General features: G+C 40.0%; 1 protein-coding gene and 1 long non-coding RNA gene across 3 annotated transcripts in view; one reads left to right on the forward strand and one right to left on the reverse strand.

Moving 5' to 3' along the window:
* VDR (vitamin D receptor) overlaps positions 1 to 16,569 on the forward strand; it is a 60,001-nt gene that overhangs the window by 38,691 nt on the left and 4,741 nt on the right. Inside the window, exons 5-7 of the mRNA XM_069092681.1 lie at positions 6,101 to 6,285; positions 6,577 to 6,691; positions 7,292 to 7,454. Coding sequence (XP_068948782.1) covers positions 6,101 to 6,285; positions 6,577 to 6,691; positions 7,292 to 7,454 — 463 coding nt within the window. The remainder of the gene's footprint in view (positions 1 to 6,100; positions 6,286 to 6,576; positions 6,692 to 7,291; positions 7,455 to 16,569) is intronic.
* LOC138164711 (uncharacterized) overlaps positions 12,158 to 16,569 on the reverse strand; it is an 86,557-nt gene continuing 82,145 nt past the window's right edge. For both annotated transcript variants that reach the window (XR_011169159.1, XR_011169160.1), the window contains exon 3: positions 12,158 to 12,360. This is a non-coding gene — a long non-coding RNA (uncharacterized lncRNA). The remainder of the gene's footprint in view (positions 12,361 to 16,569) is intronic.

Raw genomic sequence — 16,569 nt, forward strand, 5'->3', positions numbered from 1 at the left:
CAGGATGTATAGAGATATCTTAAAACATCCTAAGTCTCCCAAAAGAAGATGACAAATCAAAAGATATTACAGGAAAAATAACAAAAATCTGTCCAGAACTTTGGAGTGTAGACATGAAAACTTTAATCACTCAAATATACATATTATCACCAGAAAAATAAAAGAAGCCCATATTTCAAACTCCAAAACATCTAGTGCTAATATTTTCAAAATGTCACTAACAGATTTTTGCAGCCAATTGCAACTGTTCATGTAAAAAGAAAAAGTAATTTAAATAGCCCAGAATTATCCCATAGTCATGAGAAATCAAAGGAGAGAATATTAATATAATATCTTCCAAAAAGCAAAGGCTCTCAAGCTCAATAATATATTTTGAAAATCCCACCCTAATGGGTCAATGAAAAAAGATGATCTTTCAACGAAAGAGATATTTGAGATCTTCTTAGGAAAAAGAAAGGGGAAAAAAACAAAGATGAGCAGATTATTTGACTTGACATCACCCCTAAACAACAGAAATACAGTAAAGGATTACTGAAATGGTAAATTAGGGGCCATATACATGGTATCCTGAGATTTCAGCAAGGCATATTGGTAAAGTCTCATATGATACCCTTGTATGTAAGAAAGAAAAAAAATGTATTCTGAATGATAGTATAGTTGGTTGATCCAAACTAGTTGAACAAGTGAAAAGGGTATTAATGGGTTGATACCCACTTTAAGGGTAGTCAGTAATGGAATACAGCAGGAGTCTATCCTTGGCCCAATTACATTCAATATTTTTAGCAGTAGGTTCATAGGAATAGAGATATATAGTAAGAAAGAACCTCACGGGGCGGCCAGGTAGCACAGCGAGTAAGAGCACCGGCCCCAGTGTTGAGAAGACCTGGAGATCGAATCCCGGGCTCAGACACTTAGCACCCACCCAGAAACACCTGGCTGTGTAACCTTGAGCAAGTTACTTAACCCCAATTGCTTAGGGGCGGCCAGGTGGCTCAGCTAGTAAGAGCACTGGCTCCAGTGTCGGGATGACCTGGATCAAATCCGGGCTCGGATACTCAGCACCACACCCAGAAATAATAACTGGTCGTGTAATCTTGAGCAAGTTACTTAACCCTGATTGCTTAAAAAAAAAAAAAAAAGAAAGAACCTCAGAAGCCAATTAGCCCCTCATTTTACAGATAAGGAAACTGACACATAGGAATTGAAAGAGGTGATAAATAAACTCCAAGTCCTATGACCCCAGGAAAATACTGGTATAACATTGTGCCCTTATCATTTAGAATTCATAAATTCAGCTGTTAAAAAAAACACAAAATTTGAAAATATATCTAATTATTGCATGACACATTTGAGATCTATAGCTATCCTAATAAGTTAGAATAATGATATAAACATGATGACAAAATTTAATAGTTATATAGCAAGGTTTAGGAATGAAGTCACCCTATGTGTAGCCAAAGCTAAGTAGTCACCCCTCTTTTTAATTGCTATTAACTTATTTTCTTATTAATTTACATCATATTTAAGAAAACCAAGGTGTATATTCCAATATTTCCTCTTAATTAAAAGAAATACCAACTCTTGTTAATTAATTATCTCTGAACTCCCATCCTAGTTTATGAGATAAACTAGAAAAACCTCTTTTCCTATAAGCTTTCTCTCTTTCTCAAAACCCTTCATCTCATAGGATTAAATAAACACAAGTGTTACTCTCTATTTTTTAACATTATAAAAAAATTACAAAAATATATTTAAATATTTCAATAATACTTTGCAATGGGGCAGCTAGGTGGCGCAATGAATAGATCACTGGCCCTGGAGTCAGGAGGACCTGAGTTCAAATCCAGCCTTAGACACTCGACACTTACTAGCTGTGTGACCTTGGGCAAGTCACTTAATCCCAACTGCCTTAATTTACCCCCTCAGAAAAAAATACAACAACCAATACTTTACAGTATGAAAAGTCACATCTAACCATCAAGTGCAATTGTTAATTCATTGTCAACTCTAGAAACATACTGCCACCATTCAACTTTCTCAACATGTTAATAGTCTCTAAAATGACAATCTCCCTAAGATTCTATTCCTTCTTAAATATATTATAACACCATCCATAAGTTGTTGTGGGTGAGGCTATTGAAGCTATTGTTATAGTTATAAAAATAAGATCCTACACTTGGATTTAAAATACCAATTACGTAAGTACAAAATGGGTAAGATATGTCTAGAAAACAATTCATGTGATAAAAACCTTTGGATGAAACTCAACAGTGTGATATGGCAGCCAATAATAAAGAAAACAGCTGACATTTATGTAGCACTTAGAGATTTAAAGAACTTTATATATTAACAGACTTTTCATCTCAATCCTCTCACATGTAGCCTAGATGAGCACTCCTTTCTCTACTTTTATCTACTGGATTATTTTCCTTCTTTCATTTTCACATCCTGTGTTCTAAAGTAATCAAGGGGTGTGTTCTGATATTTCTACATTAAATACTAAAATTGCAACATCTCTTGTACTGATGAATCAATTAGTCTTAAGTCCTCAACCCAGTTTACTAAATAAATGATAATAAATAAATAAATATAAATGATTATTATTTATTTAATAAAGTGGAGGGACCTTTTTTCTGATAAGCATAAGTAAATGCTTTGTATAAATAAACCCCTTAATCTCCTAGGCTTAAATAACTATAAAAGTTACTGGTTGTACAACTTATTAACAGTGTCATAAACAATAAAACAAAGACAAAATTTATTTTCAGTGTATCAGCTGTGAGAAAGAGCACAGCCAAACACAATTGCTGACTGCTCAATTCTAAAACATAGTCACACCATCCAGCTTTCTTAAGACAACAGCTAAAGTCTTTCAAGAATTCTTTTTTTTTAAAGATGAATTCAAACAGTTCTTTTAGGGAAAAAGTTCTCTATGCTCTTCATCTTCTTTCCAGTTGTACCTTGCTATCAACACAGATAATCTCTCCAGAATGACAATTAAACTGCTAGTCTCTAAAGATTATATTGCCTCTTAAAGATATAATGATGACATCTCTGATATATGTTATAGATGGGCTGAATCTTTTCATGAAGTTCACTTGATAGCCAAAAAAAAGTTAGTGTCATCTTAAACATCAGTCAAAACTTATTGCTGGGGGCGGCCAGGTAGCACAGCGAGTAAGAGCACTGGCTCCAGTGTTGGGATGACCTGGGGATCAAATCCTGAGCTCAGATACTTAGCACCACACCCAGAAATAACTGGCCATGTAACCTTGAGCAAATTACTTAACCCCGATTGCTTTAAAAAAAAAATTATTGCTGGAATATAGTGGCTCCACCATAGTATGTTCTACTTGGATGACATACATTTTGTGTTTATTTCCATGTGCCACATTTTAGCAAGGACATTGGTAAGTTTGAGCAACCCCAGAAGATGGTGACCAGAATGGGGAGAGGACTGGAAAACAAACTAAATAAGGACTAGTTGAAGCAACTATGATTTCTGACGTCAAATATTTGAAGGGTTTTTATGTGGAAGAGAGAATAGACTTGTCCTACTTGAACTTGGAGGGCAGAATTAGGGCCAGTAGTTATTTTTTGAGGTGTCCTAACTATAGAAAAAAGAGTTGCATAGCCACAGTTGATGCCAAAGAAATCTTAGAACAGTTTTGCAGCAACATAATAGAATCATATTGAACAATAAAAAAAATTAATGCAATCAATAAACAATGTCCTGGACCATGTGCAGTCATCCTCATTGTGACTCTCTATGGTAGGTTTGGCACCTTTTGGAGCTAGGTGAGTCAATTGTCTGAGCTTGACTTCTACTCCAACCTGAATGAGTTGGGTATGAAAAAGAATGCTATCTTTTAGCACTGATTTCCCATTTGTAATTCTTCTTGCCCTCAAGGAGCTTATATTCTATCAGGGAAATTGTTGTTATTGTTATTTGTCCTTAGTCCTCAAAGAGAACCATGACATTGGGAAGGTGGTGTCTTGACTTGCAAGTGAATTGGATTTAAGTGAGGCAAGGTCACCAGTCTAGTGGCAAGATATAGATAAGGACAACTGGAGATGGCCCTGGATGCAGTAGGAGACCTGGGCCTTTTTAAACTAAAGTCTTCTCCAGGTCTCAGTTTGTCTCAGGCACTGTCCGTTCAGTGATTAAGGCTAGATAAAAAGTGAGGCCAAAAATGGCCTCTTTTACCTAGTCAAAAAAAAAAATCCATCTGGGAAGGGAATACCTTTGGGGTTTCTGGCCAGAATAGAAACAACTACTATTTAGACTCACTGAACCATGACTAAATGAGACTTGGGCTGGGACCTATTGTTGGCCAGTCTGTGAGAGCCTGAGTGATCTGGGCTTAAGACATGGTCCTTAAAAAAGAAATCTAGCCAGTAAACCCTAAGATATCTTGTGGTGTTTTAGTGATCAAAATTTATATTCCTTTGGGCAGAGCACCCACAGGTAAGGGTATGAGTCCCTATGTGGACAGAGGGAGAAGAGGGAGGGAGAAAAGGAGGGAGGAAAGAAGAAAAGAAGGAAAGGAAAGGAAATATTATATAGATGTGTACATATGCACAAAATAAATACAGTATTTTTGGAAAGGAGGATACTAACATCTAGGAAGGATTATGAATATGTAATTGGTATTTCTGCCATTCCACCCATCTCTGCCCAAGTCAAGGCAACATGGACTCCCCAATCTGGGGTCATGTTTGTTATGCTTGTCCAGGGTTCTCCCCTCTTTTTTTCCATACTAATTCATCTCTTGGGCTACGTGCAGTCATCCTTACTCTGTGGTAGGCTTGGCACCTTCAGGATTAGGTAAATCAATTGTCTGAACATAGCTTCTACACAGAACTGGATGGGTCGGGTATGAAAAGAATACTATTTTTTACAACCAATTTCCCATTTATAACTGTCCCTGTAACCGTAGTTCAGTCCCTCTTCCACTTCCAAGATACTTCCCAACTAGTCATCCCATCCTCTACCCAATGTTTGCTGGGTCTTTTACTCCAAAAGCCTGTCAAATACCCTGTTCTCTTTGCAACTTGGGATTCCTTTTCCCTTCTCTTGAACAAATCCCAAGTTCTGTAGGCAGATACCCTGGCAGCACAAACACAGAGCAAGTACCTACAGGCTGTGGGCCCCAGTGCCCATTCCTGCTGTCAGCATTCTGCATGCCTTTGCCAGGCAACATCCTTATTTGGTTCCTGTGTCAGGCCCTCCTCCTCCCAACGTTACCTTCCCAACCAATAGTATTAACAAGGAACACCACACAGAGTATCCCTTAAAGAGTTAGTCAAAGCCAGTGGGATAAAGGTCAGGATATCAGAGGAGATGAATTGAAGTTACTGATCTGATTTCCTTTTTCTACTCATACGATCTGAGTATATGAGTGAAGTCATTCAGCACTTGGAAAGTCAGCCAGTCATGTGTGTGTGTGTGTGTTATGCACATGCACACGAATGCATATGAATGCAATAGGCTGGGGGCTGAGGTGCATACAGCGAATTGCCGAAAGGGCAGGGGTCAATGGCCAGCAATTTCCTATCTTCTCTAAAAGTTATTGGGAAGATAAGAATTTCTGAACTCAGCGTTGTGAAACACTAGAATCAAGGTGTGAAATGTTTTCTAGAGATTCCAGGACTATCTGGCCTAGGGAAGGAGCTGTGTTGTAGGAGGGTTAAGTCACTCAGTGCAGAGGTGGGCAATAGTTGGGAGGGATCCCTCGTAGTAAGTAAGCACAGTGACTTGAGCCCAGCATAGCAGTAAACTTCTAAGCATTCCCTGTTGCTTGATTGAATGACTGAATGGTGAACAGTGGCACCTCCACTCTTAGCTCTCCTATCTCCTGTTTTATGCTCCCTTTTTATTCTTTGACTATGTACTCGTTTTCATCATCTTTTCTACATAGAAAGTTCAGTTCCCCTTGAATTTATGGCCTCGAAGCACTCAAGGCAAGAGGGACTTATTCTGGCAAAAGGTCTTGAGGACAGGCAAGACCTGAAGCATCCTTTGCACCTGAGTGGGCCCAAGGGTGGATTGGAGGGTATGGGGTGCAAAGGCCAACTCATCCTTCCCTGGGTTCCACAGTCATCCTGACAGATGAAGAGGTCCAGAGGAAGAGGGAGATGATCCTGAAGCGGAAGGAGGAAGAGGCACTGAAGGACAGTCTAAGGCCCAAGCTTTCCGAGGAGCAGCAGCACATCATCACTACCCTGCTGGATGCTCACCACAAGACCTATGACCCTACTTATTCAGACTTCAGCCAGTTCCGGGTAGGACTGACATGTGACCGCTAGCCTGAGACAGGTTCACCCTACCCCCCCCCTCCAAAAACTGTTGAAGTACAGACATGGCTTTGAGGAGCAAGGAAGAGCAATTTGGCAAATTTATGACATGACAAAGAGCAGTGTGTCCCCCACTGGAGAGACTCAGTCTTCCACGAGAGAGAGAAGGAACAAGGGACCCTCTTTTCCTATAGTCATTGCTGCTATCTCTGTGCATAGAGACAGGCACAAACATGGGCCTGGAAAACTTAAATTGATGCATTTTTTTTTCCATTCCAGCCTCCAGTACGAGGGAATGAAGGTGGAGGCATCCATTCCTCAAAATCATCTTCAGAGCATACACCCAGTTTTTCAGGGGATTCCTTGACTTCAGATCCCTACATAACTTCTCCAGGTATTGTGGGACTAACTGTTCTCAGAGCTTAAGGGAGAGAGAGAGATCAATTCTCCCTAAATATAGATTTGCCCATGTGACTCCCCTGCTCAATTAATTCCAGTGGCTTCCTATTGCCTCCAGAATAACATATAAACACCTCCATTTAGCTTTTATTGCCCATTGAAACCTGGCCTCAATGGTCAAACCTGTCTTTTCAGCCTCACTGGACTCCTGCATTGTGCTATCCAGCAAAACTGTCCTCTGTTTCTTACATAGGACACTCCATCCCCTGTCTCATTTACTTCCCACAAGCCTGGAATTTACTCCCTCCTTTCTTTTGCCTCACTGAGTCCCAAACCACCTTGTATTTAACGAATTAAAATACATTTGGATTTATTCACTTTATATTTTTGTAGATTTACAAATGTATTTGTCTTCCCTTTTAGAATGTAAGCTCCTTATGAGGAAGGATTATTTCATTCTTTGTACTTGTGTCAATACCTAGTGCAGTGCCTGGTACAAAATAGAGGCTTAATAAATGTTTATTGATTGACTGATTGTATAATAAAATGAGCAGATACAGTATGAGGATCCAGGCATCTTCTTTCCTCACCTCAGACACTATGGAGCCCTTTTCCAACCTGGTGCTAAGTGAGGATTCCGAGGATCCCTCTGTGACCCTGGACCTGTCCCCGCTCTCCATGCTACCCCACCTGACTGATCTGGTCAGTTACAGCATCCAGAAGGTTATTGGCTTTGCCAAGATGATTCCAGGATTCCGGTAAGAAGCCTCAATTCTGGGCCATGGAAATGGTTTATATCTAATCTTCATATTCTTTTAATGCAAAATTATACAAAATTACCCTCAATGTCTACTCCAGGCTGAGGGATAGGTTTGTTAAGTGTATATTTTTACACAAGGTAGTCTTCCTGGAGAAAGATGGTTGCTTAAGTGGTAGAGGTTGAATCTGACTTGACAAGTAACTATATAGTGTACAGGAAGCATGCTTTTATGTCCCTGTGGAAGCATATACTGACTTTCCTTTTCTTCCCTGGAGAGGAGATAGTCTGCTAAAGGAATAACAAAACTTTAGAGTTAGAAAGGGTCTTGGACATTATCTAACCCAACGACTCCATTTTACAAACCAGGAAGGGAAGGCCCAGAGAGTTAAAGTGATTTGCCCAAAGGCACCCAAATAGCTATCAGAGAAGACTGGCTCCTACTTTCATGCTTTTTCCAGTGTGCAATGCCTCCTTCAACTACCTTCAGGAACTTAGCAGATTTATTCACAAGTTCATTTCGTAAAGATTTTGTACATAAAGACAGTACATATTGTAATACCTTTACCTAAGAAACTATATAGTTATAAGTCTTAACAAAATTCAAGGTGTTTTCAAAATGCTGTGAGGGTTGGAACTTTTTGGGTAACTTCTTGGTGGTGGTGGTGGTGGTGGTTAGTATTTGTTTTATTTTAACTTTTTTAGATTATTTTTTTAATTTTTTGCCTTTTTTTTTTGGAGGGTAATTAGGTTAAGTGACTTGCCCAAAGTCATAGGGCTAGTTGTGTGTGTGTGTGTGTGTGTGTGTGTGAAGTGTCTGAGGCCGAATTTGAACTCAGGTCCTCCTGACTCCAGGGCGGGTGCTCTACTCACTGCACCACCTAGCTGCCCCTGGTTAGTATTTCTTAGCAGTTGTTGTTCAGGTCATGGGAGGGCTCCAGTCACTTTAAGGGAGGAATAAACTCTGAAGTACAGCAAACTGCCCTGTGGAATTCTCCAATTTTTCAGCTTCTGCCTCATCTCAACATCATCAGTGACTGATAAACTGCTATCTCACCAACCTACAATATGGTTATGGTCACTGACCAATCAGTACAGAGCCCTTCCCTATTATTCTCTAATCTCTCTTGGCCAGTCCCAAAGCAAATAGGACTACAACAGCCTTGGCTAAAACAAGCCAGAAAACACTTTAGAAAACTGCAAAGCATTTTGACATACTTGACATAATGACATATTTTACAAAACATGTGAAGTGTTCTTAAAATAATCTTACTTCAAGATATGAGAACTCACCTCCCCCTACTACTGAGCAGAAGGGGGGCACAAATGTAGAACAGTGCATATGTTATCAGGTTTTTTCCCAATATATTGATCAGTTTTATTGTACTCTTCTTTTCCTCTTTTTCGTTTAAAAAAATCTTTGCTACATGGAATGTTTCTCTGGAAGGGGAAGAGGGCAAAAGGAGAAACAGGCTATATAAAACAACAGATAGCAATAACAATTGATCTAATTAAAAAATCTTAATACTTTTAAAAATTGTGATTTTATCAGTGTGGTGATAGAAAGCACAACCCTGTCCATGACTTAACAGGTGGTTTTACGTGATTAACTATGACCTACTCACAGATGATGAACCTTCCTGAACCAAGCTAACTTGGTCCTCATACAACAGATGTACTGCTTATCATGCTGCCTATGAATCTTTCCATCTTGGCTGGGTCTTTCAGAGCTTACATTCTATGGGCACATCCTCTGAGAACCCAGGATCACCTCCATGCCACAACAGAGTATCAGAGTAAAATGTTATTAGGTGGCACAATGACTTAGACCTCTAGACTTGGAGTCAGGAAGACCTGAGGTTCAAATCTGGCCTCAAACACTTACTATATATGCAAAACTGGGCCTTACTGTGACTCAGTTTCCTCATCTGTAAAATGGAAGTAATAACCGCATCTACCTCCCAGCATTTTATCTTCCAAGAGGATAAAATAAGATGATACTTATAAAGTGCTTTACAAACCTTAAGGCCCAGGTAAATGCTAGCTATTATTATTATTATTTACTAAAAGGGTAGCTTAACTGTGTTCAAATAGAGTGAGCACAGCAAGGATGAACAGTCTTAACAATCAAGCAGTAAACAAGGGATTGTGACTGTGTCTGCCATATACCCAGCATGTGCCCACTTGAAATTGGCAAAATATCCCCTTGTTCCTATTTCCCCTCACTCCCATCCAGTGTGTTATGGCTTGCAAGTATGGTTTAGCATAGAGCTAGTGTTTGTTTTGTGTAAACGAATGAGAAAAATCACAAACAGCACTGTATACCTCTTTTCTACACCTTTGCAACATAGTTCCATTTTAATGAGACTTAATTACAAGTACCATAGATCTGACTGAAATGAGAATCCACCTTGTATGTAGTGGTGGATTGTACTGGGACCTCTAAGGAATTTTTCATTCAGTGAGTCCTAAATTCTGCCTCCTTCCTTTCATACCCTACTCACCTCAGTGGCTCTCAGTGGCTTTAGTCTCACTTTCTAGATCTGAGAAGAGCAAATCCCTATTCTCCTTGGTTTTCCCTGATGCTGGACTGAACTGCTTGAAAGGCTAGAGAGAGAGTTGTTTGTTGGCAAATTCAGTAGATGGCAAATTCAATGATAACATGAACTAAATAATCAATGCCAATCCTTGGTAGCAGAAGATATCTCTAGTGGAAAGAATATTAGATTTGAAATCAAATCCTGACACTTCTCTGGCCTTTAGTTTCCTCATTGGTAAAATGTGAGAGTTGGACTAGGTCAGCGATGCTAAACCTTGGGTCCACAGAGTCCCCAAGGGATGCATGGCTAGATCTGGGGGGAGAGAATTGTGACTTGGATGGGAAAAAAATTACATATTTATTTTCCCTAACTGTAAATGTAGTATTTCCTTCAATTATGAATGTAGGCAACAGATATTATCTTGAGAAGTCCACAAGCTTCACCAGACTGCCAAAAGGTCCAGGAGACACACAAATAATTCCTACATAAACACGACTAACACTGAATGAAAGCTCACTATAGGCCTAGGACGAAATTATTTCTGAGTTACCTTAAGGATCTTAAACACTGTTTTCCTCTGAATCAGTGCCAACTTTTTGTTTTGTTTTGTTTTGTTTCTCACTGCAGACCAAGTCTGCCTAGGCAAGTGTCTTCTGGAAGGACAATGGTGCAGCTTGTGCCAAGGTCCAGGGTGGTAAAGATCAGGGTGAAGACCTCAGGGCCCAGGTGGGACCCACGTGGGGTTGGGTAGGGCAGGCAGTCTCCCAGCAACCTGGTTCTTCTGGTTTATGAGCTTGGGGGTTCTGTTATTCCAAGAACTGAAGGAACAGTAACTTTATCCCTTATAGCTTTGATCTTGGTGCCCAGCAGTGGGAGTGGAAGGTGGAGGGTTTAGAGAAGGGAGGATGAGACTATTATGTGAATAGGCTAGGGGTGGGGGGATATAATAGGAAGTTCCTACATAAGTATGTGACCAGCATAGAGTGGGAGCTGAATATGAGCCTGGCCTTGGCCCTGTTCCAGTGCTTAGAATAATACCTGGCACATAGTAGGTGCTTATTAATTGACTGACTGTTCCTCCTCAGTCTCTAGGCCAGGCATTAAAAGACTTGTGTCCTACAAGTTATCTTTTTCCCTGGAAGGAAGAAGACAGTATAAGGAAATCATTGCTGGGGTACCAAAACAGACCCCATGTATCCATATCCATCCTTTGGGCTAAAGGCTAAGAGATGATAGAGCCTTCTGCTGTCTGGCCCTGGCATCCTTGAGTCTTTTTGTCAAAGAAACATTGACTCAACTGAAGTCCATAGGGACCAGTAGCTCCAGGGGTCCTTGATGATTAGGCTAGGTGGGAGCCAGGACCTGCTGGTGGGAAGGGAAGGCAGGGAGATGTGAAGGGAGAGGCTAAGTTCTGGAAGGGTGGGGAGAGCTACTCCTGGAACTAGAAGCCCTTTCCAAAAAACTCTTCAGAATGTGACCCACACCCAGGCACCACCAGGTGACCCAACTGGAAGATGTTATTGCCAAACACTTCAAGTATGAGGGGTGTGAGCCTGTGTATAGCTGAAAGGACTGATAGCAGTCTTCCCATCTGTTCATAAAACGTTAGAGCCAAAGGTCCTGATTTGAATGACATGTTGAGATTTGATTTGCCTTTTCAGCAACACATTATTTAGACCGCTTGTCTTTAGGACATAAAAAGCACTGACTATTGGCATGATAATTGGTAAATGTCCAAACTGCATATGACTGATTACCTGCTGAAATGAAGACAAGGAGATACTACAGTTTAGGTTACAATCAGTATTCTTCCATTCTAGATACCTTTGTCCTAAGTCCAACCCATTCCCTACACTGGTCATTCCCTGCCTTGCTAAGATAAAAGTCATTATTTTTCTTCCTTTAGCTTGCTTCTTTTCCCTTCCATATTAATTTCTTCTAAGTTCTTGAAGGAATGAGGAATGACCCAGGCTAAACTGAACCATTCTTTACATCTGTAAAGTCTTCAAAGTTCTTTGAATTCCTAAGACTTCAGGCAGACTACTAGAAGCTGGCCTCTCCCTTCTCCTGAAATCTCTTTCTTACTTCCCCTTCATTTTTCTCTCCTCTCCTTTGTCACTGCTCCTTTACTTTTTACCAAGGATATTCAGATTCTCTTCATTTTTTATCTTAAATTGTATTCATAGAAAATTTTTGTTCGAATCACAGGAAGTAGTGGCCTCACTGTACTACAGTTCTGGTCAGGCCATATCTAGAGCACAATTTGAAGGACATTGACACACTAGAGCTTACCTTCTGAGGAGAAACTAAATGATAGGCATCTGGAAACCATGTAGTAGAATACACAGGTACTAGAGATAAATAAGCCTAGAGAAGATAAAATTTGGGATGAAGGAAGCCACATTGTGAATATATCATTAAATAGTTTGACTACTTAATAATTAATAATTTAATAAGGACTGTTATAGAAGACTTATATACCTCTCAGAGACTGTGAGCTCTGTTATTCATAGCCTCATACTACCTCACTTAGGATTAACAATCTCCTTCCACCTCTGTCTTCTCATTTTTGTACCAACCAATCACAAGCCACATAGGAACATATTCTCTCTGTCTCTCATCTCCTATTCTCTCATGCTATCCTATTCAGTCCTATCCCACTAATGCCTCACTCTAACACTACCCACCCTTCCCACTGCACCATCTGGAATTCTTGTTCCAAGGTTAACAAACATCCTTTCAGCCTGAACCAATTTCTCTTACATTCCTTCCATCATCCAGTTCTCACTGAGATTTGACATCTGGTTGATGACACTGAATCACTACCAGCCATCCTCTCCAGCACAGGCTGTACCCTCATTCACACACCTCCATGCCCATTCCCCTCCACCCTCATTCCCCACCACCATACCAACCCTATATGGAATTAGAATACTCCTTATTTTCCACTGCCACTTCCAGATTTTCCTTTTACCACTATCACTCAATGACCTTTCTTTCATCCAATCTCAATCATAGCAACTATGGAGTACTAGCTCCCAAACCATTTTTTTTCCCGCTTCTCAAAGAATTCAGCACCTGGTGCACTAACTTCTACTCTTACACTGTTGTTGTCATTGAATCATTTCAGTTGTTTCTGACTCTTCATGACTCCATTTGGGTTTTTTTTGGCAAAGGTACTAGAGTTTGACATTTCCTTCTCCAACTCATTTTACAGATGAGGCAAACAGAGTTAAGTGACTTGCCTAGGGACACAAACCTAGTAAGTGTCCAAGGCTGGATTTGAACTCAGGTCTTCCAGACTCCAGGTCCAGCACTTTATCCACTGTACCACTCAGCTCCCTTACACTAGGGAACTTGATCATACATACTGATGTCCCCTCAAACTCTCTAAACTCCCATTTCTTAAGTTTCTTTGAATCCTACAACCTATTCCTTTATTCCACCTCATTCACATACAAGGATGGACAGGCACAGCCTCAATCTCACCATCACTCATGAGTTAGTTCACTTCCTTAATTAAAAACTCTGATATTCCTCTAAAGTCTCAATAGCTATCATCTATTCTCTCCCTCTGCCTCACCTCTTCTAAACCTTTTATTCACCCTCATCTCAATTTCCAATCCCTCTGCCCCTCAGTTTTTTCTCAGTTTCCTGCTCTGACTTTACTCTTTAATCTCAAACCTATAGTTATCCAATTCATTGTGATACTGTCCTCTACTCTCCTAATCCCTTTGTACTATTCTGATCATTCCTTGTCAAATCTCAACCCTAGATTGTTCTTACCATCTGCCTCTTCCACATGCCAGTCAGAGCTGGAGGAAGTCAGACAGTCATGCTGAGTGGGTATATCCATGATAACTCATTTCAACTGGGTCCTCACCAGAGCAAGGCAATTTGTTTATTCCTCTCTAATTGACTCCTCTCCACAGAAGCTATTCCAAACTTTCTCTTCTCTCCTCAAGCCTCCCATACCTCTTTCTCCCCACCCCTCTTCCCCTTTCAGCTGACAGCCTTCTCTTTTACTTTATACATAAAACTCAGGCTATTCAATATGAGATCTCTTCTTTTCTCTCCTTTTTATCTCAAAACCTCTTGACATCATCCCATACTCTCCTCTTCTCCCCAGTCTATGATAATAGGATGACTCTTTTCCTTGCCTGAGTCAGCCAATCTACATGTACTCTTTGATACCATACTCTCCCATCTCCTCTAGAATATTACATTTTCAATCAACCCCCTTCTCTCTAAACTTCAGCCTCTCCCAATATAATGGTTCCTTCCCTACTGCCTTCAAACATGCTCAACTCTCATGCCTAGAAAACTTTTATTTAAGCCCTGCCATCCTCCTAAAATATCATCCTCTGTTTCTCCTCTCTCATCCCAAAGGTCTTAAAAAACTGCCTACATTCATTACTTTCTTCTTTTCTTACTCCTCAACCCTTAGCAATCTAACTTCCTAACTGATCACTCAACTGAACATGCTCTCTCCAAAGTTCCCAAGGATCTCTTAACTGTCAGATCATGTCGTCTTTCTCAGCTCCTTATACTTCTTAACATATCTTTTCATTTGACCCTGTTGACTACCTGGATACTCTAGGTTTTACTGACACTCCTCTCTCCTGGGCCTCCTCCTACCTGTATGATTTTTCTTTCTATTTCCTTTGCTGGCTTATCATCCATATCATGTCCCCTAATTAGGGGTGTTTCCTGTCCTGGGCCCTTTTCTTTTTTCTCTGTACACTCCATTTCTTACTGATTTAATCCATGGACATGTATTTAAATATCATCTCTTTAGAAATGACATATATGTATCTTATATACGATATATCTGTATGCACATATATACATATATGTGTTTGTGTATTCCTCCAAATATCTGTGATGATCAGCCAAACTGACCTTCTCTATGTTCCTAATCCATGACACTCTGCTGTCTCTATACCTTTGCACGGGCTATCATCTGTGCCTGGAATGCTTTCTTCACCTGAACTTCATAGAACTCCTCTCTTTCTTCAAAACTCAGATCAGACATGACTTTTGTCATGAAACCTTTCCTGATCCCCTTCCAAACTATCTTTTACTTAATTACTTTGTATTTATTTGTAATGATTCTACACACTGACATCTGTTATCTCTACCATGTTGAAAGTAGGGATTCCTTTAATTTTTTGTATTTTTATCCCCAGCATCTAACTGAGGACCTGACATATAATAAATACTTAATATATGCTGCTTGATGGGTTGACTGAAAATTGAGAATATTTGCTCTTTGTTGCTCTAGGTGGAAGAACTTTGCTAGAGCTGGAAGAACTATACCCCATGGCAGTATAGACAGTGACTCGACTCAGAGTCAAGAATACATGGGTTCAGATCCTACCTCTGATATTTAGTAGTGATGTGACAATGGGCAAGTCACTTAACCTCTCTGAGACTGAATTGCTTCTTCTGTAAAGTGGGGATAATAATGCCTATATACCTACCCTAGAGGACCAGAATGGGGCTCAAATAAGATTATATTGTGCTTTTAATATATAAACAATATGTTATAATATACAAATTATGCATATTTATATATATTCATAATACATATATAATATACAAAAATATTAGATAGATCACTCAAACCTGGGACCAATTAGTCTAACTCTAATTCCAGGTTGGGGCAGCTAGGTGGCACAGTGTTTACCTCAGTTTCCACATCTGTAAAATGAGTTGGAAAAGGAAATGGTGAACCATTCCAATATCTTTGCCAAGAAAATCCCAAATGGGGTCACAAAGAGCCAGACAAGACTTGAAATGACTGAACAACAACAAATGCCAGGTTATCTAACATGTAGCCTATGGTCCCAAAGCCAACTTACTTGATCCAAAGGTTTGACCTGCCTGATAATTTTTATTCTAGAAAATGTTTTACCTACTTGCCTAACACACTTGATCTAGTTGTATGGGCCCTGAATGATTGGTAGGATTTCTGCCAGGAAAGAGGCTATTTCAGTCATAGAGAATCATGTGAAATGAAGGGATTGAACTAGGTGACCTCTGAGGTCACTTCTGATTCTACATCTCAGATCCTATGATCTGATATGGGGGAAAGCACAGAGGAAAGAAAGTGAAAATTGTACTCATGGAACAGTGTATTTCTGGGTAGGCACACACAAAAGTATAGTTTGCCTACAAAATCTATTAGAACAGATATAGCAGGGAAGAAACTAAAGGAGGTTTTTGCTCCTACTCACCTTGGGGGGAAAAACAGAAAAGGGACAGAAAGCAAGGATTCAGAAAATCTATGTATTCTGACAGCCCCAGGCTCTCCTGCCAGGCCAAGGTAGTGACTCAAAGCAAAGGAGCTAATCATTAGCTAAGTACTTAGCATATTATTTAACAAGCTGTTAAGTCAATGTCAGCCTGCAAAGAAATTCCCCCAGCTTCTTACTGCCTGTTACTGCAATTTTTGCTGTATCAGGTTTGGCTGGCCAGGCTTTGGAGTAGGAAAAATTTAGAGAGACCATCTAGTCTAACTGCCTTACCCAATGCATGGGTTCCTCTACTGCACTGGCTGCCCCCACTTTAAAG

Source organism: Petaurus breviceps, unplaced genomic scaffold, assembly GCF_028583685.1.
Source record: "Petaurus breviceps papuanus isolate PSGF00001 unplaced genomic scaffold, PetGlider_PUasm1.0 191, whole genome shotgun sequence".
In the NCBI taxonomy this organism is placed as follows: Eukaryota; Metazoa; Chordata; class Mammalia; order Diprotodontia; family Petauridae; genus Petaurus; species Petaurus breviceps.